The sequence below is a fragment of the Anabrus simplex genome, chromosome 8, assembly GCF_040414725.1.
Source record: "Anabrus simplex isolate iqAnaSimp1 chromosome 8, ASM4041472v1, whole genome shotgun sequence".
NCBI classification, from domain to species: Eukaryota; Metazoa; Arthropoda; class Insecta; order Orthoptera; family Tettigoniidae; genus Anabrus; species Anabrus simplex.
The window spans coordinates 130,361,350-130,383,969 of NC_090272.1; the positions used below are offsets into that span (position 1 = coordinate 130,361,350).

Sequence of the window (22,620 nt, forward strand, 5' to 3'; positions counted from 1 at the left end):
TCACTGATGCCCATGATAAATGAATCACTAACACAACTCCTTAGTATGCACATATTATACCCTGGTGCCACTGAACAGTCCTTGAGGATGTTGCATGTTTTTTTCTGGAAGTGTATATTTTACTTGACATGAGAGAATTTCATGTCTACATATTTGGGATAATTATTTTTTTGGGGATAATTATATTTCTACAAAACTTTCTGTCATATTGTATTTCTTTCCTCTCTTTTAGCTGTTAATTCACTGCAGGAGGTGTGATTGGCCATGGCAGATACAACGCTGACATACAGATTGCCTAATGGAACTCATGTACTAATCCACCATGCATCAGATGACATTCCATTGCTACTCCTAGATGATGGTCAAGTTACAGGTAATTAAATTTTTTCTATTGTGAAGCCTTGTAAAACATACATTGTTAATATTAAAATATTTCATACCGAGCTCTATAGCCGCAGTTGCTTAAGTGCGGCCAGTATCCAGTAATCAGGAGATAGTGGGTTCGAGCCCCACTGTCGGCAGCCCTGAAGATGGTTTTCCGTGGTTTCTCATTTTCGCACCAGGCAAATGCCGGGGCTGTACCTTAATTAAGGCCATGGCCGCTTCCTTCCACTTCCTAGGCCTTTCCTATCCCATCGTCGCCATAAGACCTATCTGTGTTGGTGCGACGTAAAGCAAAATAGAAAAAAAATTTCATCAATATTATGATTTCACGAAATTATGCGTGTTATTTCATTTTGGAGGTTGGTCAGCGAAGACCCGTCTCATGGAGGGTAAGAGAAGTAGAGGGAGACCAAGGTGACGTCGGTTAAACTCTATTTGTAATGATTTAAATTTAAGAGGTATGGAACGAAACAAGGCCCCAAAGCTTGTTACAAATAGGGGAATGTGGCATGGTTTAGTAAATTTACAGGGGCTTGCAGACTAAATGCTGAAAAGCATAACAGTCTGTAATGAATATGTATGTACAGTGTTCTACCTAGGACCTTCGTAATGGGTGCATTACCCTGCCATTTTTACAGACTGCCTGGCTAACATAACATAGATATATGCTAGTTATTATTGTCAATTTAAATGTTTAGCTTCACTATTGCGTAGTGTTGTGTGTGAGCGGTGTATGGATTAGCGTGGAATCGCGTATGAGCACACCATTCCGCATGATGCTACAAACTTGTATGGTACTCCACAGGAACCGAGTGATAAGCCCCGGAGTTACATGATTATGAACGAGCAGTAAAACACTAGTTCAAAATACTCTTATGTCTTGTTCGTGATAATAACACTAAAATAGTTCAGTTTTGCTGTTAATGTTTTACCTGTCTGATATTGTTAAAGCCCTGAAGAAGATAAATTGAGATTTTATCATATTCATTTTTCATGTCTTTTCTTCTATTTATGTCGCTCTACTCTCTTCGTCTCGTGTTTTTTCCGCTCCTGCCCGTTTTTTCATTTTGTCTACTTCATCTTTCACTGTATCATTCCATCATGCTGTCTCTCTTTCTCTTACCTTTCCTGATGTTCTGCGACATATTCTCTCTCCACACCTTACAAATGCTCCCCTAAAACTATTCCATTCCTGTTCAACTTGGCTAATATATGTCTTATATCAGTTTTTGTAATTCTTTCTTAAACTCTTCCTGAAGCTCCTTTTCCTTCAATATCCAGACCCTAATCTGTCTTACTCTTTTTTTCTGGTATTTTTGTGACCTTGCCTACTTTCAGCTTTGCTATCATTGCTCTGTGGTCACTCCCAAAGGCTTCCTCAAACATAGCTGTGACATCCATCAGATCTTTCTGATGTAATTTTTCCATTAATATGTAAGCAATGAACGTTTTCATTCTTCTGTCTCCCCATCCATACCTGGTAATCTTCTGGCTGTTTTTCTTCCTGAACCATGTGTTTCCTAATATTAATTGGTTCCTCTGGCATTAGTCCATTAACATATCCCCTTCTTCATTCTTGTTGCCAAAACCATATGGCCCCAGAATCTCTCATCTCTTCCCACTTGTGCGTTCAGATCTCCCATTATCATTACTTTCTTGTCCTCTATGTATTTCTCCACTACTTCCAGGAATTTTTCCTGTGTTCTCTTTATTTCCAGTTTGTGGAGCATATTCTTGGAACAGATCTCATGTTCCTTTCTGTAACTTTATCCTTGCTATGATCATCCTGTCATTCATCATCTTCACCTCGTCTACATATTCCAGGATATCCTTACTCGTGATCATTGCTGCGTTTATTCCATCCCGTCTTCCACTGTAAATCGGTCTATACCCTTTCTTCCGTGTTCTTTTCCCCCTTCTACTCCATTTTCTTTCACCAAACAAGGATGTCTTATGTCCTTCTCTTTCTTGAAATCTTATCAGCTCTTCAGTCTTTTCTATCACGGTTAAGTTGTTGACTGTTCCAATTTGGATATATTGTGATCTTAGACGCCCACTTCTCTCAGCTCCTCCAGTACCTGAAGAACTGTGCATTGCCTGCAGGGAACGCCCTAGCATTTTCAGAGGCTTCACCCTGTCTGCTTTCTTTTAAGGCTTTTATTGCAGTGGGTTCGCCACTCCCAAAGGCATTTTAGAGCTGCTACCAGTTGGTGATTAGACCACTCCTAATATGGAGTATGGTCACCTTCTGCAGCTACCCCTACCTGGGGACAAACTCTGCTTGATGGGTTCCAGTGTCATTTCCTATGAAGGGACCATAACTGTACCTAAGAGAACTCTTTCGCTCGAAGCCGTTGGTCCTCTTATGGGGTAGAGTTATTTCTCGCCGCCAGATGACCTGTGCAGGTTTTGTAGTATTGGCTCTAATAAATATATAATTTCATTTATTTCTCTCATCATTCCCTTTATCCAGCTGTAGCCGGTTAGGGGCAAATATGGTTCCTCTCCACTTTCTTCGGTCCTTCCTTTCTAGGCATCTTTCCATAATACTGCATTGGATTGTATCCTTCCATCTCAGTCGTGGTCGTCCATGGCCTCTCCTTCCTTGCATTTGCATTTCCATCACCTTTTTTGGCATTCTTTCGTCACTCGTTCGCTTTATGTGCCCAAATCATTTTAGTTGGCTCTTCTCTATTCTGTCATTCATTTTTTCCACTCCAATTTCTTCCTGGATTTTCTCATTCCTTATTTTGTCTCTTCGACTCTTCTGTATCACACTCCTCAAGAACTTCATTTCGCCTGCCTGTATTCGACTCTCATCCTTCTTTGTCATTGTCCAAGTTTCTGCTCCGTAAGTTGTTATGGGTACGTAATACATCTTGTACATAGTTTCCTTTGCTTCCATTGGCACATCTTTGTCCCATAACATGTTTCTTGCACTGTGGTAGAAACAACTCCAGCTTGAATCCTCATACTAATCTCAGCATCCAGTCGAGCATTCTCCATTAATTCACTCCCCAGATATTTGAACGTTTCCACTACTTCCAGGGGCTTGTCTGCAAGTCTAATCTGTCCTTTCCCTTCTTTCTCCCCTCTAGCCATAACAAGAGTTTTACTCTTTTCTACACTTATTTTCAATCCACATTCTTCGATCTTCCCATTCACCACATCCAACTGTTCTTGAACCTTCCTGTCCTCTCCCCAAATCATAATATCATCTGCAAATAACATGTTAATTTCTCTTCCTCCATATGCTGCTTTTGCTGTTCTCATGATGTCATCCATTCGTGTTGTAAACAGGATTGGTGATAGAACACTTCCCTGTCTCAGCTCACTAGTTATTTTGAACCAACTTGTCCTGCCAACTTGTGTTTGCATGCAACTACAACATTCCTTGTACATTGCCATGATCATTTTTATTAATCCCTGTCCAATTCCTTTTTGCACCAGACTGTCCCAAACTATAGTCCTAGGGACCCTGTCATATGCCTCTTCAATGTCAATGAATGTCATCACCATATCATTCCCATACTCCCACTGCTTTTCCATTAGTTGACTCATAATGAAAATGGGCTCTATTGTTGACCTTCCACTTCTGAAACCAAACTGATTTTCCTGTATCTGATTCTCAACCCTCAGCCTTATTCTACTTTCCAGTATCCTCTCCATTATCTTAGCAACATAGGATATTAGAGTAATTTTGCTGTAGTTCTTCAAAACTTTCTCATCACCTTTCTTGAAAATTGGGATGATTATTCGTTTTAGCCAATCCTCAGGGACCTCCTTATTCTCCCATACATTCCTGAGAACCTGGTATGCCCATTGCAGGCCTACAGCTCCACCTGCCTTTTATCATCTAATCCAGCAGTTTTTCCATTCTTCATCTTTCTTACTGCCATTTCAATTTCATTCATTGTAATTTCCTTATCCATTTCTTCAGCAACTAATTGCCTTTCCTGGTCTCCCGTTGAATGACTGTCATCAGTTCTTATGTTCAGCAACTTTTGAAAATACTCTCTCCATCTATTTCTTATTTCTTCTGGCTTTGTTAATATTATGCCACCTTCATCCTTCACAAATCTGGTGTTTACTTGATCTCTCTTTTTGTTTCTTAAGATACCATACAATAATTTCTTGCTGCCCTGTATACCATCTCTCAATGTCTGTGTGAATAAGGTCCAGCTTTTCCTCTTTTCTTCCTCCACTACTTTCTTTGCCAAATTCTTTGCCTCCACATATTTTCTTCTACTTTCTTCAGTCTTAGATGTTTTCCATTCTTTCCATGCCATTTTCTTTTCCTTCACTTTAATCTTTACCCTATCATTCCACCAGTGTGTCTCTTTGTCTTTAACATTTCCTGATGTTCTCCCACATAAATTTTCTGCACATCCAACCAGTGCTTCCTTAAATATTTTCCACTTATCTTCAACATTTCCCACCTCTGTCCTGGGTACCAAGGGTGTTATTTCCCTTTGAAATTCTTCTTGTATGCTTTTCTCCTTCAACTTCCATACTTTCTTTTCTCTTTTCTTGTTGTTTTTTTTTTCAGTCTTTCCCTCTCTCAATTTTTCTATCACAACTCTATGAAAAAGAAATGCTGGCAAAAATTCACTGAATCTCTGCAAGAAGATACAACCGGAAACAAAAAGATCTTATTCCAGTGGGTTAAAAAGAAGAAAAACCCAGGTGAAAGTGTTAACTAGTTCATGAACCATGGGCAGCGGCTGAGTGGCCTACTAAGTGGTCCTGAGAGTCAGGATACCAGTTGCTACGGAATGGAAGTAGGCATCTCGGACATATTCTGAGTCATGGCTCTCCTTGTGCTCAGGTGGCTATGACTATACAATCCACTGTGGACCCTAACCCGTTAGAGGCAAGATCCTCATTTGGACTATGTATAAGGTGGTTTAGCATCCTGCTTCACAGAATTTACCGAGCTCAGAACATTTTAAGCAAGCTTTGGACCTATGGAAGTAACGGTCTCACTACCATTTGACAGGCAATGAACGCCTTGGAAACAACTTGGCGAATGGAATCCAATTTGATGGTGAGCTATCAATATTAATGGGACTTGTGGAAGAAAGAAAGTAAAACTGGGTGAGTCAGCAAAGAGGATTCATCTAGATGTGCTAGGAGTAAATGACATTCATGTAAGGCGAGATAACTAGGAAGAGATAGGAGATTATAACAGGTGTTAAAAGGGAAGGGCAGAGTGTGGGGTAGGGCTGTTCATCGGGAATACTATTGCACGCAACATAGTTTCTGTTATGTTGGAGAAATTAGGACGAGAATTGTCTTAGTGTAATCACTATGTGAGTGTGCAGATGAGGATGAAGTTGAAAATTCAGGAAATCTGTGAGGAGTGTACAGGTTTTCCGGCGATTTTTCGATGATACAGACCACTATTAGGTAGCAGGTAGGGACCCTCTTCGGAGGCAGCCCTACCCAGGGAGTGGCGCCCCTGCCTATGCGAGTCCCAGAGCACACTGACCCGGTGTGTAACATCTGGTATGGGTCCCAGCTCAGGGTTACGAGTGAAGACCTCAACGGCATCTACGGCGGAGAAGGTGGACTTCGGTATGGCGGAGATGGCGGAAGGGGCATACCCGTAGCGTCTGTACTCCAGAGGAGCGGCTACAAAAGGCGTCTGTCTCCATGTTAGGGGCGGCCTAATTTTGAACCTGGCAGTAGGTATAAAATGCCTTTGGGTGTGGCGAGCCCATCGTAACAATAGCCTATATGGACAAAGCAGATATGGTGCCTCGGAAAAGGTTAGGGCGTCCCCTGCTAAAAGCGACGCACAGCTCTTCAGGTGCTGGGGGAACTGTGAAAAATGGGCAACCAGCACCAAACTACATCAAAATTGCAACAGTTAATGTACTGACACTGACGGGAAAGACAGAAGAACTGGTTGACTTCATGATAGAAAAAGATATAGCCATACTTGGACTGTGCGAGACCAAGAAGAGGGGTACAGGGGAGATCCCTCTGAGAGAAGGATACAGGCTGTATTACAGCGGAGGACCTGAAGCAAAAAATGGAGTGGCCATCATACTTAGAAGAGAAATCCAAGAATATCTGGAATATACAAAGTACATCAGCGATATGATGATGATGATGATGATGAGACTCCAGCTTGAAAATGGCGTGAAAGATCTATTTCAGTTGTATGCCCCACAAACTGCTTGCATAGATGAACATCTAGAGGACTTCTTAGAGGAAGTGGAGAGACAGAAGATAAGGAACTACTATTGATAGGAGATCTAAATGCACAAGTTGGAATGGAAAGACAAGGAAAGGAAGATGTTGTAGGGCCCTTTGGATATGGAAATGTAAATCCAGAAGGTGAGTTGCTGGTGGATTTTTGCCTGAGGAATCAAATGATTGTTGGAAACACCTGGTTTAGGAAGAACAGTCAGAAGATTACAAGGTATGGCTGGGGAGACAGGCGGACAAAGACCATGATTAATTATATAATCATAGAGAAAGAACACCGGAAGAACCTTGTAGATGTAACAGCCATGCCTGAAGAAGCCTTTGGTGGAGATCATAGAGTTGTGATAGGAAAATTGAAAGTTGGAAAGATTGAAAAACCCCAATTAAGAAGAGAGAAAAGAATTAAAGTATGGAAGTTGAAGGAGAAAAGCATACAAGAAGAATTTCAAAGGGAAATAATACCCTTGGTACCCAGGACAGAGGTGGGGAATGTTGAAGAGGAATGGAAAAGATTTAAGGAAGCACTGGTTGGATGTGCAGAAAAGGTGTGTGGTAGAACATCAGGAAATGTGAAAGACAAAGAAACACACTGGTGGAATGATAGGGTAAAGATTAAAGTGAAGGAAGAGAAAATGGCATGGAAAGCATGGAAAACATCTAAGACTGAAGAAAGTAGAAGAAAATATGTGGAGGCAAAGAATTTGGCCAAGAAAGTAGTGGAGGAAGAAAAGAGGAAAAGCTGGACCTTATTCACACAGACATTGAGAGATGATACCCCGGGCAGCAAGAAATTACTGTATGGTATCTTAAGAAACAAAAAGAGAGATCAAGTAAACACCAGATTTGTGAAGGATGAAGGTGGCATAATTTTAACAAAGCCAGAAGAAATAAGAAATAGATGGAGAGAGTATTTTCAGAAGCTGCTGAACATAAGAACGGATGACAGTCATTCAATGGACGACCGGGAAAGGCAATTAGTTGACGAGGAAATGGATAAAGAAATTACAATGAATGAAATTGAAATGGCAGTAAGAAAGATGAAGAATGGAAAAACTGCTGGAATAGATGAAATTTCAGTGGAGGTGATAAAGGCAGCTGGAGCTGTAGGCCTGCAGTGGACATATCAGGTTCTCAGGAATGTCTGGGAGAATAAGGAGGTCCCTGAGGATTGGCAAAAAGGAATAATCATCCCAATTTTCAAGAAAGGTGATAAGAAAGTTTTGAAGAACTACAAGGGGAATTACTCTAATATCCCATGTTGCTAAGATAATGGAAAGGATACTGGAAAGTAGAATAAGGTTGAGGGTTGAGAAGCAGATACAGGAAAATCAGTTTGGTTTCAGAAGTGGAAGGTCAACAATAGAGCCCATTTTCATTATGAGATAATTAATGGAAAAGCATTGGGAGTACGGAAATGATATGGTGATGACATTCATTGATATTGAAAAGGCATATGACAGTGTCCCTAGGACTATAGTTTGGGACAGTTGGTGCAAAAAGGAATTGGACAGGGATTAATAAAAATGATCATGGCAATGTACAAGGAATGTTGTAGTTGCGTGCAAACACAAGTTGGCAGGACAAGTTGGTTCAAAATAACTCGTGGGCTGAGACAGGGAAGTGTTCTATCACCAATCCTGTTTACAATAGTAATGGATGACATCATGAGAACGGCAAAAGCAGCATATGGAGGAAGAGAAATGAACATGATGTTATTTGCAGATGATATTGTGATTTGGGGAGAAGACGACAAGAAGGTTCAAGAACAGTTAAATGTGGTGAATGGGAAGATTGAAGAATGTGGATTGAAAATAAGTGTAGAAAAGAGTAAAACTCTTGTTATGACTAGAGGGGAGAAAGAAGGGAAAGGACAGATTAGACTTGCAGACAAGCCCCTGGAAGTAGTGGAAACGTTTAAATACCTGGGGAGTGAATTAGTGGAGAATGCTCGACTGGATGCTGAGATTAGTAAAAGGATTCAAGCTGGAAGTTGTTTCTATCATAGTGTAAGAAATATGTTATGGGACAAAGATGTGCCAATGGAAGCAAAGGATACTATGTACAAGATGTATTGCATACCCATAACAACTTACGGAGCAGAAACTTGGACAATGACAAAGAAGGATGAGAGTCGAATACAGGCAGCCGAAATGAAATTCTTGAGGAGTATGATACAGAAGAGTAGAAGAGACAAAATAAGGAATGAGAAAATCCAGGAAGAAATTGGAGTGGAAAAAATGAATGATAGAATAGAGAAGAGCCGACTAAGATGGTTTGGGCACATAAAGCGAATAAGCGACGAAAGAATGTCAAAATAGGTGATGGAAATGCAAATCCAAGGAAGGAGAGGCCGTGGACGACCACGATTGAGATGGAAGGATACCATCCAACGCAGCATTATAGAAAGAAACCTGGACTGGGACACAGTGTTGGAGGAGGAGTGGTGGAAAGACCGAAGAAAGTGGAGAGGAACCATATTTGCCCCTACCCGGCTACAGCTGGATAAAGGGAAATGATGATGATGATGATGATAGACCACTATCTGATCTGTAATCAACTAAGTATCCCTAGACCTTAGATAGAGAAAGTTAAATCTATCTGCAAATGAACAAGGGAAGAAAATCTTCCGGGACGACGAAATTAGGTAGAAGTGCATGGATATGATTAGTGAGAATTCTGAACAGGACAGTAAGCAGGTTCAGGATATAGAAAGAGAATGAGTGGCATACAGGGATGCTGTAGTAGAAACAGCAAGGGAATGCTTAGGAACAACTCTGTGTAAAGATAGGAAAAAACAAACATTTTTGTGGAATGATGTAGTGCAGCCTTTAAATGTAAAAAGAAGGCTATCAGAACTGGCTCTAAACAAGGGCTGATGTAGACAGGGAATTGTACGTAGATAAAAGAAAGAGAGCAAAACAAATAGTTGTTGAATCCAAACAGAAGTCTTGGGAAGATTTTGGTAATAACCTGGAAAAACTAGGTCAAGCAGCTGGGAAAACTTTGTGAACAATAATAAAAAAATTTAGGAAGGGAGGGGGGAAAAAGGAAATGAATAGTGTCTAGGGTAATTCAGGTGAACTCCTAATAGATCCCAGCGAAGGAATACTTCGAAAATCTTCTCAACGGAAAAGGAAATCTTCCTGGTGACATCGTGAACAACTTAGCTCGTAGAAAGGAGGACATTGAGTTTGGTGAAATTATACTTGATGAAGTAGAAAGATTGTAAATAAACTCCATTGTCATAAAGCAGTAGAAATAGATGAGATTAGACCAGAAATGGTGAAGTATAGTGGGAAGGCAGAGGTGAAATGGCTTCATAGAATAGTATTAGCTTGGAGTTATGGTAAGTTACCTTTAGATTGGACAAAGGCTGTAAGTGCACCTATCTCTAAGCAAGGTAAAGTATTCACTGGCATCTTGGAAGGGAGGGTGCGATCAGCGGTTGAGAGGAAGTTGGATGAAACCAGTGTGGTTTCAGACCACAGAAGGGCTGTCAGGATCTGATTTTTAGTATCTGCCAGGTAATTGAAAAATGCTACGAGAGGAATGGACAGTTAAGTTTGTTTCATGGATCTAGAGAAAGCTTATGGCAGGGTACCAAGCGAAAAGATGTTCGCCATACTTGGGGCTATGGGATTAAGGGTAGAGTATTAAAATCAATCAAAGGCATTTATATTGACAATTGGGCTTCAGTGAGAATTGAGGTAGAATGATTTCTTGGTTCAGGGTTCTTACTGGGATTAGACAAGGCTATAATCTTTCTTCTTTGTTGTTAATAGTTTGTTACGGCATTTCCGTGGAGCAGAAAGAGGTGAAAGAAGGTGCTGGGTGGAATGGGTGTATCTACTATATCAAAGATTAAATTAAACTTTAAAAATAAGGTTGTATTTCTTTCAGAATATCAAACTTAACAAACGGTTTTTTCAGGGACTCCTATTCAGGTACAAAATAGCAATAGAGATTTAAAATCGAAAACCCAAGGATAGTTAATTTAAAAGTCTTGAGCTTCAAGCTCCAATTTTACCACTCACAAATATTGCGTTAGTCAGATGAGAGATATCTCCCAATACACAGTGTTCACGAGCACTTGGCTCCAAAAGTAATAATTTATGGCCTTCCAAAGGCACCCCTCAATATTACAGTAAACTTAGAAAAGAGCTTACATGCTCTCCAACATTAACCAATTTCTTACAGCCCGCTTAAGGCAACAAAACCTTACAATCTCTGGCCTCTCTAGGCACAATTTACAATTTAAAATTTTTACACTGGGGTATCTATCACCCAACCTACCGGGCCTTCGTGGAAAAAGAACGGGTTAAATTAATATCCCAAACACAAACTGAATGGAGGCGTACACTTGTGCTCCTGGAAAATTTAGTATAAAACTCTAATTGGACTCTCGGCCCGATGATACAGGGGCTAATCTCAAGCTACTGAGGGGACTTGAATGAAGGTTAATGTAATGCTTTGTGGAAAAGAGAAACAGTTACAAAATTGTAGTTACCTCACGATAAATTCAAGTTGAACTCGAGACTGTAACACACAATAAGATGTACAATATTATAGGTTAGGATCCACCTTTCAATACACACACACTATCACCGATTTACAGTTAAAGACTTTATGAAATTTTACATTAGCCGAAAGAGGGTTTACATTTTAACAAACTGGAGGTTACATAGTTAGAAATTACAACCTTCCCCTCGTGTAAGCATGCGGAGGTAGCTACAGAAAAATAAGATAGTTGGCCACCTCGGTTGAAATGCCTGGTGAAGAATGAGGTGCCCCGCCTCCTGACTTGACACACACACACACACTCAGAAATTCGGTGATCCAAAGACAAGGAAGTCAGAAAGACCACAGCTTATATACGCGAGGGGATGGTTCTAGATGGTTTTGGACTAATCTGGACACACCCTCTCAATTTTATTGGCAGAATCAAAAGTTATTCCCAACAACCAACAAGAAGCATGTGATAGGCTGAAAAATAATTACAGAAAAATTTTGATTGGCCAGACACCAAAGCTGGCAGGAAGAGAAGGAAGTGTTTCAAACCTTGAAATGTATTTTTAAAAAAATTAAAGTTAATTTACTTGAGAAAACCTATAAACACAAATTTTTTTTAATAACAAATTATTCCACTTTGCACCAGAGTGCGTGACCTTCTCCACATTCCCCGCACTCAGCACTCAATACTTCAACGATCTTTCCTAATCCGCCTCCCAACACTCTTTAACAATATTAATAGGAGACAAGAGCTTGATATAGCATCAAATAAAAGTGTATTCGAGAGGTGTGTAAATAGAATCTTAAAGATAAGTTGATGTGAAGGGATTATACCGCCATCTTGACCCACGACGACTTGGCTATGAACATGGACATTCTCATGGTTTTCGATTTGGACATTTTTATTAGTAGGCTGTGTACCTGATCTTGTTATATTTTGTTATGTTTCTTATGTTTTATTATGAAAGTTTAAGTTTGTTAAATAGTCTTTTGACAGTGCAAGTGAAATTTGCTCAGTGTAGCTGTATCTTGTGCTTCGTGAATAAATAAATAAATAAACATCTATGGACAAAAGTTCAAACTTCTTGATGTACATCAAAACAAAACAAATCCAGTCAGTTTAGGAAACTTAGAAATGACAAACCTCTCAGTTATTTAGTAGCGACATCTTCTGATTAATGTCCCAACTTCATGCAGTAGCAGTTTCACGTTTTGTTTGCTACATAGAGTTCTTTAAGGCGCTTCTTATGAATGTTCAGAGTTGAGCTGTACCTCCTGGTACAGACCTCCCCCCCCAAGGTCCTTTCTGGGGATGACACAGAAGAAATTTGAAAGAAGAAAATTTTTGTCGATGATGAAAGATATTCTGCTAAAGGTCTTTGTTAGAAAATTAATTTGGAAAACCATATTTAAAGTCTTCTTGTGATCGTAGAAGTTAATTATGTGCCGATTAAGTTTGACGGCAAGACCTGCCGCCGCTGCTGATACCCAGGTACGGTCGTCCGGACCCCCCAAATACCCTCAGATACACCTCTCCCGCTACTGTGAGAGGGGTAGTCGTGGTGATGGTTGCCGCAGATTAGATGTACATGATCAGTCCCCAGATGGGTTGGTGGTAGAGTTACCGCACCTCAGCCCTTGCCGGAAAGATGGAGCTCCAGCGCACCGTTCAGAAAGAGTCTTCACTAGATTGGAGTGGGCCCATTCCCCACTCCGGTATCGCTCGCCAGATGTTTAGACACGGCCGCCGACGGCTGAGGGGGGGTACTGAAACGTCTGGGCGACAGAGGTGTTTTGCTGGAGCATGTGAGTACAACTTTTATTTGTTGGAGGCAGGGGGGCGGGTGGCGTTGATGGATAGTGTGTGTCAGCCATGCGAGGATTACGGAGACGAGGGCTAGGTTATGGCCACCAGGTACTAGTTAACAGGAAATTTCTAAGAGGGGAAAGGTTTTACAATTGTGAATACAGTACCCACTTATTATAATAGGGGCAGAAGGCCACCTTATTAAATTACTTACTTTTTAAGCAGAACGACACTTCTTATAAAGAAAGATAACCTTCGACTCCTGCCAATGTTTAGTGGTGTATTAAAACCAACCCTGAATTTGCACAGGTTTCACCTGAGAGAGGTGAGCCCTAAATATGGCTGGGTTACTGACCAATTATGTAACCAGTGTTAGAAAATCTAAAATAAGGCACGACCCATGGAATCTGGGGGCAAGCTTGCCCGCAGGAAGAAAATTTTTAACCATGACTTAATCTCTGACTTTTCAATTGGTGCGCCTCCATCCACGTACATACCTTTCTCTAACCTTTTGATGGGAAGCCTTAAGATTGACTTCAGCCTTCTTCCATAGATCTCTAATATTATCGGGATCTACTGTCTCTGGTAAGATATCATTAAGTGACCAAAGATTAGAGAGCGGCATGTTAGGAACAAATATAAACATGAGAGATGCTCAAGTGAACTTGTGGGACTCATGAACCGCTGAATTTAGAGCGAATGCTAACCAATGCAGGGACGTATCCCACTTGGGAATGGTCTTCATGATGGAATGCAATTAAGGCAGAACGTAGATTACGATTGACCCGCTCGGCCAGAGACGGTTGAGGGTAATAAGCTGAAGTAGTTACGTGTGAGATAGACAGGCCAAAACAAAATTTACAGAATAAGTTAGAGGTGAATGCCTTAGCGTTATCAGAAACTATATATTGACAGGGGCCAAACGAAGTGAATATGGTATTCAAACAAGAAATAGTAGACTGAGCGGTTGCCAGGTTAGTCGGAAATAACCAAGAAAATCTAATGAAGCCATCTATACACACCAGAATAAATTTATTTGCGTTCCCCTTTGATTGTGGGAAAGGTCCGACGTAGTCTATATATAAACGTTCCGTGGGGCGCGACGCTTGATGCGATTATAAGAGCCCTAGCTTAGTGGACAAGGTGGGCTTACTAATCAAGCAAGATTTACAAGCTTTTACCAATTCTCAAATTTCACCGTCCATAGCTTAACAAATAAACATATCTCGGATCTTTTCCAGAGTTTTGAAGATGCCTAAATGCCCCCCCTAATGGGGTTTAATGATAGTACTTGAAGATCTTAGGTACAAACACAGCTGGAACTACTATTTTCATCTTTTGATCGTGCCTCGATGGGCAACACAAAACCCCGTTTCTCAACACATAAGGGACGACATGTTCCCCAGAAGAAAGGATTTCCATAATAGGAGCCAGCACAGGATCTTCACATTGATATTTTTCAATATCCCAACATAACATAGGGGCATCGGCTAGAATAGCATTAATACAGGAAGGTATGGACATGGACATGGGAAGAGAAGAACTATCTTCCAGTTCAGTCGTCTCCACTTCATGAGAAAACATGTGGCTTAGTCCATCCGCAACAACATTTGCAGATCCTCTCATATACCACACATCAAATTGGAAAGCAGAAATCCTGATGGCCCAGTGGGCTATACGACCAGAACGACGAGGCCTAGCTAATACCCAACTTAAGGCTTGGTTATCCATTTCTAGGTCGAATTTGACATGCTCCTGATAGAGGTGGAACTTCTCTAGTGCAAACAAACCTGCCAGACCCTCGAGTTCATAGATGGAATATTTGGCCTCTTGAGCCGATAACGTCCTAGAGGCATAGACAATAGGTCGCCTTCCAAGTTCAGTTTCCTGAAGAAGGACAGCAGCAACCGCCGATGACGAGGCGACTGTTTGGATAGTGAATTTCTTTGAGAAATCTGGCATAGCTAATACAGGGGCGTTACAAAGAGCTAATTTCAGATCTTCAAAAGCGGCTTGCTGAGATGGTCCCCATTCAAATTTGACACCTTTCCTACGTAGTAAGTTCAAGGGCGCCGCTCTGTTGGCAAAGTTAGGAATAAATTTCCTGAAGAAATTTACCATGCCTATAAACCTTGCAATGCTTTGATGTCCTTAGGAGGTTTGAAATCACGGATGGCCTGTGCTCTGGAATGATCAATGGAAACACCATTGGGCGACACAATATGCCCTAAGAACGGCATGGAAGGTTTAGCAAAAGCTACCGTAGATAATTTGACAGTCAACCCAGCCTTACGAAGGCGATTGAGTACTTCCCTCAAATGATCTAGGTGTTCTTCAAAGGTCTCAGAACATACGACATCATCAAGGTAGTGATACAAGTATTCAAATTTGATGTCCGAGAAGACCCTATCTAGTAAATACAGCTGCACCCGTGGGGAGCCCGAAAGTACACGGTTGTACTCATACAAGTTCCAATCCGTGGCAAAAGTGGTTAGATGTTTCGATTCTTCAGCTAGAGGTATCTGGTTGTACACCTGATTAAGGTCAAGAATGGTAAAGAACTTGGCTTTCCGAAACCATGAAAAACAAGAGTGAAGATCAGGAAGGGGCACAGATTGTAACACCACCTTATGGTTCAAAGCCCTATAATCAATCACAGGCTTGAATCCACCTTGAACTTTCGGCACAAGAAAAACGGGCGATGAATACGCCGACTTAGAAGGTCGAATTATACCATCCTTTAGCATCTGATCGATGATTTCAAGAGCCTTTAATTTTGGTGGAGATAGTCTATAAGGCAGAAATGTAACTGGAATCGAATCCGTAATCTCAATCTTGTATTCGATAAGGTCAGTAACACCAAGAGTATCAGAAAATACATCAGGAAAGGACTGACACAATTTACGAATACTTTCAGCCTGCTCCTCAGGTAGATGTCTAAGATCTAACATCATCTCATCCTGGGTAGCTGAAACAGAAGAACATGATACAGAATTACTTTATAAAAGAGGAATCTTACAATTATTAACAGATTTGAAGATGCACGACTTACTCTGAATGTTGAGCACCGGACCAGAAGAAGATATGAAAGCAGCCCCCAATATTACAGGGCCTGGCAAGTGTTTAGCAATGAACAATTTTATTCTCCAGGTAAATTTTGAAATACGAATTTTAGCAAAACTGAAATCTAAAATTTCTAATGCAGAAGAGTTAGCCGAAACATATTTAATAGAAGAGGAACAATAGTCCTGAAACTTACAAACGGTTTTTAATTTAGAGTACCATTCTTCCGAAATTACAGAACACACACTCCCTGAGTCTAATAGAGTGGTGATGGGTTCAGTATTTATTTCAATTCTAAGAAATGGCACAAGTGCCGGGGTCTTTGCCGCTATTCTGTGGCATTCTCTGGGGCTCAAATGATAAATTAGAGGCAACATTACCCTTACTTTTACTGGGTTCAACAGGGGCTGAGCCTCGGGAAGGTGAACATACTGACTCAGCCAATGACACTAGTCACTTCCTATTATCGGAGGTTGCACCAGAAGTGGAGCAGGAGGGGTTGCTATTGACATTAGTGCAAGTCTTGGGGAGGTGAGTAAACGAGCCACATTTAAAACAACCTTGAGGTGACCCTGCTCTATTCTTTGTCCCCACTCGATTTTATCAGTGGGCATTTATTGTGCAGATGTTCTGTTGAACCACAAGCATAACACTTGCGGGTGGTGAATGTTTGGCGAGTTGGAGGCCGAGAACTATTAGACGACGGAGGGGGCTTCTTAGCGACTCGTAAGGTGTCGGCATACCTTACTCCTTCGGCTGAAATGGCCATAGCCTCTAACTCTGAAAAGGTTTGAGGACGAGACGTGAAACATAGGTAAGACCTATAGGGCGGAGTGATACCTTCGACAATAGTTTGCACTATTTGGTCTTCAGAAAAATGGAGTGCGAACAACCTGGTGTAGAATTTCATGTCTTGGATGGAGTCTGAGTGATTCTCATCCAATCGCTGCACTCTGAAATAAAACTTTTGTATCAAAGATGACATTGCTCTAGCCGGAATGAAGTTTGCCAAGAGGTGGGCATAGAAGTCTTCTATGGATGATCGATTGGCGATGGCTTTAACTGTTTTGTCGGATAGGACACCTACGGAATATGGATATATAATTTGAAGTATTTGAGAATGAGAGAGAGAAAACACTAGGGCGTGATCTTGAAATCCAACTAAGAACCTTAGGAAATAAATTACTTCATTAGTAGAGTTGACTGAAAATTTTGAAATGCCCTTCAGCGACATAGCCAGTGGATGAGGCAAACTAATGAAACCGAATGACATAATTGGTGATTGCATAGAAGGTTGAGAGGTCTCTAACACAGCATTATTCAAAAAGAAAGGTGGAATTTGTCTAGGATGATCAGACTCAGTTTCCAATGGGGCCGAAGTTTGTTGAGTGGCCACAGATTTCGTATTTTCTACAGCTTTACACAAATCCTCCTCAGTAGGCAAGTTTATCAAAGGACTGGGTCGGTTTTGGGAGCAGCTGCCCCAGTCAACAATTGACTAACTCTATTTGACATATCTGATAGATGTTCAACCAGATTACTCGTCTCCTTAGCATGGTCATCTTTTAATTTGAGAGACAATAGGTCCCTAGCCCTGTTATAAAAATGAAACAGTCTAGCCTGTACTCTCTTAAGTTGATTAGCAGATGGATTGCGTACTTCAAAAAAACTCACTACCGTACAGATGCTATCTCGTTGGTATTGTCAGTGATAGTGGATAGAGCCTCATCAGTTTCTTTTTCCCCAAAGACTGGGATACAAATAGGCAATTCTAAGTATTCTTTAAGTTTGGCAATATCTACCATAACCATGCCTCCAGATTGGACCTTTGTAATGAGGAGTTCATTGATCAATTCCTCTTTGCGCAAGTACCCAGGAGCGAGGACTCCGCGAGGGCCAGCCATGTTGACAGAAAAGTTAATAATCTGGAAAAATTCCCAGCGATCGAGAAATTTCTTAGAGTTCGAAACCGATCCTACTTTTAGCCGTCAAAAGGGCGTAATCTAGACCCATTCAACCACGCTCTGCTACCACTTGTTGCGGTGTTTCCGTGGAGCAGAAAGAGGTGAAAGAAGGTGCTGGGTGGAATGGGTGTATCTACTATATCAAAGATTAAATTAAACTTTAAAAATAAGGTTATATTTCTTTCAGAATCTCAAACTTAACAATTTTTTCAGGGACTGGTAATCAGGTACAAAATAGCAATAGAGATATAAAATCAAAAACCCAAGGATAGGTAATTTACAAGCCTTTACCTTCAAGTTCTAATTTTGCCATTCACAAATGTTGCGTTAGTCAGATAAGGAGAGATATTTCCCAATACACAGTGTTCACGAGCACTTGGCTCCAAGAGTAATAATTTATGGCCTTCCAAAGGCACCCCTCAACATTACAGTAAACTTAGAAAGGAGCTTACATGCTCTCCAACATTAACCAATTTCTTACAGCCCGCTTAAGGCAACATTACACAAAACCTTACAATCTCTGGCCTCTCTAGGCACAATTTACAATTTAAAATTTTTACACAGGGGTATCTGTTACCCAATCTACTTGGCTTTCGTGGAAAAAGAACAGGTTAAATTAATATCACAAACTGAATGGAGGCGTACACTTGCGCTCCTGGAAAATTGAGTATAAAACTCTATTTGGGCTCTCGGCCCGATGATACAGGGGCTAATCCCACAAGCTACTGTGGGGACTCGAATGAAGGTTAATTTAATGCTTTATGGAAAAGAGAAACAGTTACAAAATTGTAGTTACCTCACGATAAATTGAAGGGGAACTTGAGCTTTAAGGGGAACATTCGTACTTTGAATAGGTTTTCCTTATTAATAAGCTACATAAGTCTTGACCCATATTACTATGAACAAACATGAATATCAATCAAGTTGCTCGTCTACACAGAAAAGGATACCATCTCCCAGATCAAGTCAAAAACAATGGCTGTTGTAGAAACGACAAAATAGTTCGCCATCAACCACAACATTCTTGATGTGTTATTTAGTTTAAAGTGTGGGTATGTTCTTCGGACTTCATCAGTGGTTTAAATCATATCAGTGTTTATACAGAAAAAGATACCAAAAAAAACGATAGCTGCCGTAGAAACGACAAAATAGTTTGCCATCAACCAGAACATTTTAAAAAAAAAATGTGTTATTTAGTTTAAAGTGTGGATATGTTATTTCAGATTTCATCAGTAGTTTAAATTATAAATTATAGCTGCAGTCGCTTAAGTGTGGCCAGTATTCAGTATTCGGGAGATAGTAGGTTCGAACCCCACTATCGGCAGCCCTGAAAATGGTTTTCCGTGGTTTCCCATTTTCACACCAGGCAAATGCTGGGGCTGTACCTTAATTAAGGCCACAGCCGCTTCCTTCCCACTCCTAGCCCTTCCCTGTCCCATCGTCGCCATAAGACCTATCTGTGTCGGTGCGACGTAAAGCAAAAAAAATAAAAAAAATAAATTGTGTCATATCAGTGATTATATCATTAATGGTTATATATGCTGCTTATGTCTTCCAATTGGAGTGTGGCTGAAGATGACCTAATATATATGGGGTCGAAACTAGTCCCAGTTTTATAAGACAATATACAAACTAATAGTATTGAATAGGTGGACCCTTCCTACCCTTTGATAGTGAAAGAGAAGGAAGTGGTGCAAACCTTGAAATATATTTTTTTTAAAATTAAAGTTAATTTACTTAAGAATACCTGTAAACACAGAATTTCTTTCAATAACAAAATATTCCACTTTGCATCAGAGTGCGTGACCTCAGTTTTGTAGAGACATCTATGGACAAAAGTTCAAACTTCTTGATGTACATAAAAACAAAACAAATCCAATCAGTTTAGGAAACTTAGAAATGACAGACTTCTTAGTTATTCAGTAGTGACGTCTTCTGATTAATGTCCCAACTTCATGCAGTAGCAGTTTCACGTTTTGTTTGATAGAGTTCTTTAAGGCGCTTCTCTTGAATGTGCAGAGTTGAGGTGTACCTCCTGGCACAGTTTACATGGATCATCTGCTGAAAGGTATAAAGTGGCAGGGAGAGATTCAGTTTGGTGGAAATGTAGTAAGCAGTCTGGCCTGAGCTGACGACTTGGTCTTAATGGCAGAGTGTGCCAAAAGCCTGCATGGTAATATCTTAGAACTTGAAAATGGGTGCAATGAGTATGGTGTAAAAATTAGCCTTTCGAAGATTACTCTGTCAGTAGGAAAGGCATCCATGGGAATTACACTTTTTTTTTTCTGAATGTCTTAAGTATGATGTCTGTTGCTTATCAAATGACATACATAGTTATGATTGAACTGTTGTTATCTGAAGATCTTCAATGTGGCATCTTTTGCCTATGAAATGTTGTTATGATTGCAGTGTTGCAGCAACAGTATTTGTGATGATATTTACTTTCAGGATACTCTATTGTAGCATTTAAAATTATAATAGTTACTGTATGTAGGATAAAATTGATTGAAGAAAAATAATTTCTTTGGTTTATTTTTAGGTAGATATGTTTCTGTGTAATGTGTAATATTGAAATAAATTATTACTTTGTTTCAGATCAGCCAGATGGTTCAACGGAGATTCAGATCAATGACAGCAGTGAAATAACCTTTGTTAAGCCTCCAGTGGTATTGGATTCCATGCAGACGACAGAGGTTAGTTCTTCTCAACAACTGCTTATAGTTAGTTTCTGAAATTTTCACATATGATTTAAGATAAATTATGGTCTTTTCAGATTTCTGAGCAAACCAGTGATAATACATTGGAAAATTTGGAAGAATTTGCAGAGATGGTGACATGCTACAAGTGCCGTGTGTGTGCCTTCACTGCTACCCAGAAACAGGATTTGTTAGAACATTTTAGGACCTGTCATGTTGAGGTATAGATATTTATTAAATGTCTTATTTTACATGTTGGAACTCGGTCTATGAATCCTGCTGTTTTGCATGACCACACCTGCATTAAAAAAGTTGCAAATTTTTTATTTACAATTTAACCTACAGTTAGGTTCTTACAGAGCACTTACAACCGATGGCTTTAAGCTTTAAGCATCCGGGAGATAGTGGGTTCGAATTCCACTGTCGGCAGCCCTAAAGATGGTGTTCCGTGGTTTCCCATTTTCACACCAGGCAAATGCTGGGGCTGTACCTTACTTAAGGCCATGGCCGCTTCCTTTCAATTCCTAGGCCTTTCGTATCCCATCGTCGCCATAAGATCTATCTGTGTTGGTGCGACGTAAAGCCACTAGGGGAAAAAAAAAAAAGCAAGCTTTAAGCTAAGTATATAATGTAGGTTGAAAATAACTATTCTATGGTAATTTACTGCTTAATTGTTAATACACACCTATTCCACTACTACGAGTCACTGTACTTTTGAATATCCATTTTCTGCAGTGCCGCTCTAAGTATGATGTATTTGAATTTGACATGCTTCGAATTTCAGCAGGTAGAGAATTTCAGATGTAGGTTCCAGAGACAACCAATGACTTTCTGTAACCAGGTGATTGATAAAAGCATATACCTAGTCCAGAGCCAGGTATAGATCTCATTTGTGATCTGGTAGAAGTTGACAGGTAGTGGAATTGAGAGGCAAGGTATTCTGGGATATTTAGGATCAATTTTCATTGTAACATGGTGTCATTGAAGACTCTGATGCTCTGTTAAAAATAACCAAATTAATTTGAAGACTGCAGAACAGATATGATTGGACAATAATACATAAAGCGTAACTTGAACTCTTGCATTATGAGCTTATTGAAGTTTAGCAGAAAGATGTGCTTAGATGATTGTGTAAATTACAGTAATCAAGTATGGGCATTGTACAACTCTGCACTATTAATTTCCATACATTCAAAGGCAATAATCGTCATGTGTTTTTCATGGAATGTAAGGAATAAAACACCTGCTGACATTATGCTCTTGCCAACTTAGTTATGTGTCAGTAAGAAGACCCTAGGTTTTTGACTCTGTAAATTACAAGTTCTGTTGTGTGCTTTAGATTAACAGGGTTTCTAATTAGTTGTATGTGACCTTTTTGTCTACCTGTCAGAGTGCATTGTGGTTTTAGTGTATTCACTTGAAGTGCATTTCCTGTATTCAAAGTCTGTTAAGGTATAGTCTATTATGGATCTGGTGCCCCTACCCTCCCATGTGTAGCGATGAAATAGCCTTGTGCTTGAAGAATGTATTCGTAACTTCTGTACCCTTACTAGCACAGAAGTCCAGCAAATGCTTCCCATTCCTGTTAGCTTCCACATCTTCCTCACATTTACCAATCACCCTTTTGTATCCTTCAGTCCTATTTCCATCTCCCACATTCAAATCGTCCTGTAGCAGTATCCTATCCATGCTGTTGACCCTGACTACGATGTCATTCAATCGTCATAAAACTTGTCACCTGCATCCTCATCTGCACCCTTACATGGTGAATACACTGAGACACTTCTTGTCCTAATTCCTTGAACCACCACATCTACCTACATCATTCACTAATTTCCTTGCCTAACATAAACTATGTTGTGTGCGTTAGTATTCCTGATGAACAGCCCTACTCCACACTCTGCTCTTCCGTTTTTAACACCTGTCAAGTACACTTTATAATCTATCTCTTCCTCGTTATCTCCCCTTACCTGAATGTTGA

The 22,620-nt window shown here is 40.2% G+C and overlaps 1 protein-coding gene across 4 annotated transcripts in view; it reads left to right on the top strand.

Moving 5' to 3' along the window:
• LOC136878888 (gastrula zinc finger protein XlCGF26.1) overlaps nucleotides 1-22,620 on the top strand; it is a 222,971-nt gene that overhangs the window by 23,340 nt on the left and 177,011 nt on the right. For all 4 annotated transcript variants that reach the window (XM_067152466.2, XM_068228849.1, XM_068228850.1 and 1 more), the window contains exons 2-4: nucleotides 233-373; nucleotides 20,539-20,636; nucleotides 20,717-20,860. In XM_067152466.2, the coding sequence (XP_067008567.2) occupies nucleotides 265-373; nucleotides 20,539-20,636; nucleotides 20,717-20,860 (351 nt within the window). In that variant the 5' untranslated portion in view covers nucleotides 233-264. The remainder of the gene's footprint in view (nucleotides 1-232; nucleotides 374-20,538; nucleotides 20,637-20,716; nucleotides 20,861-22,620) is intronic.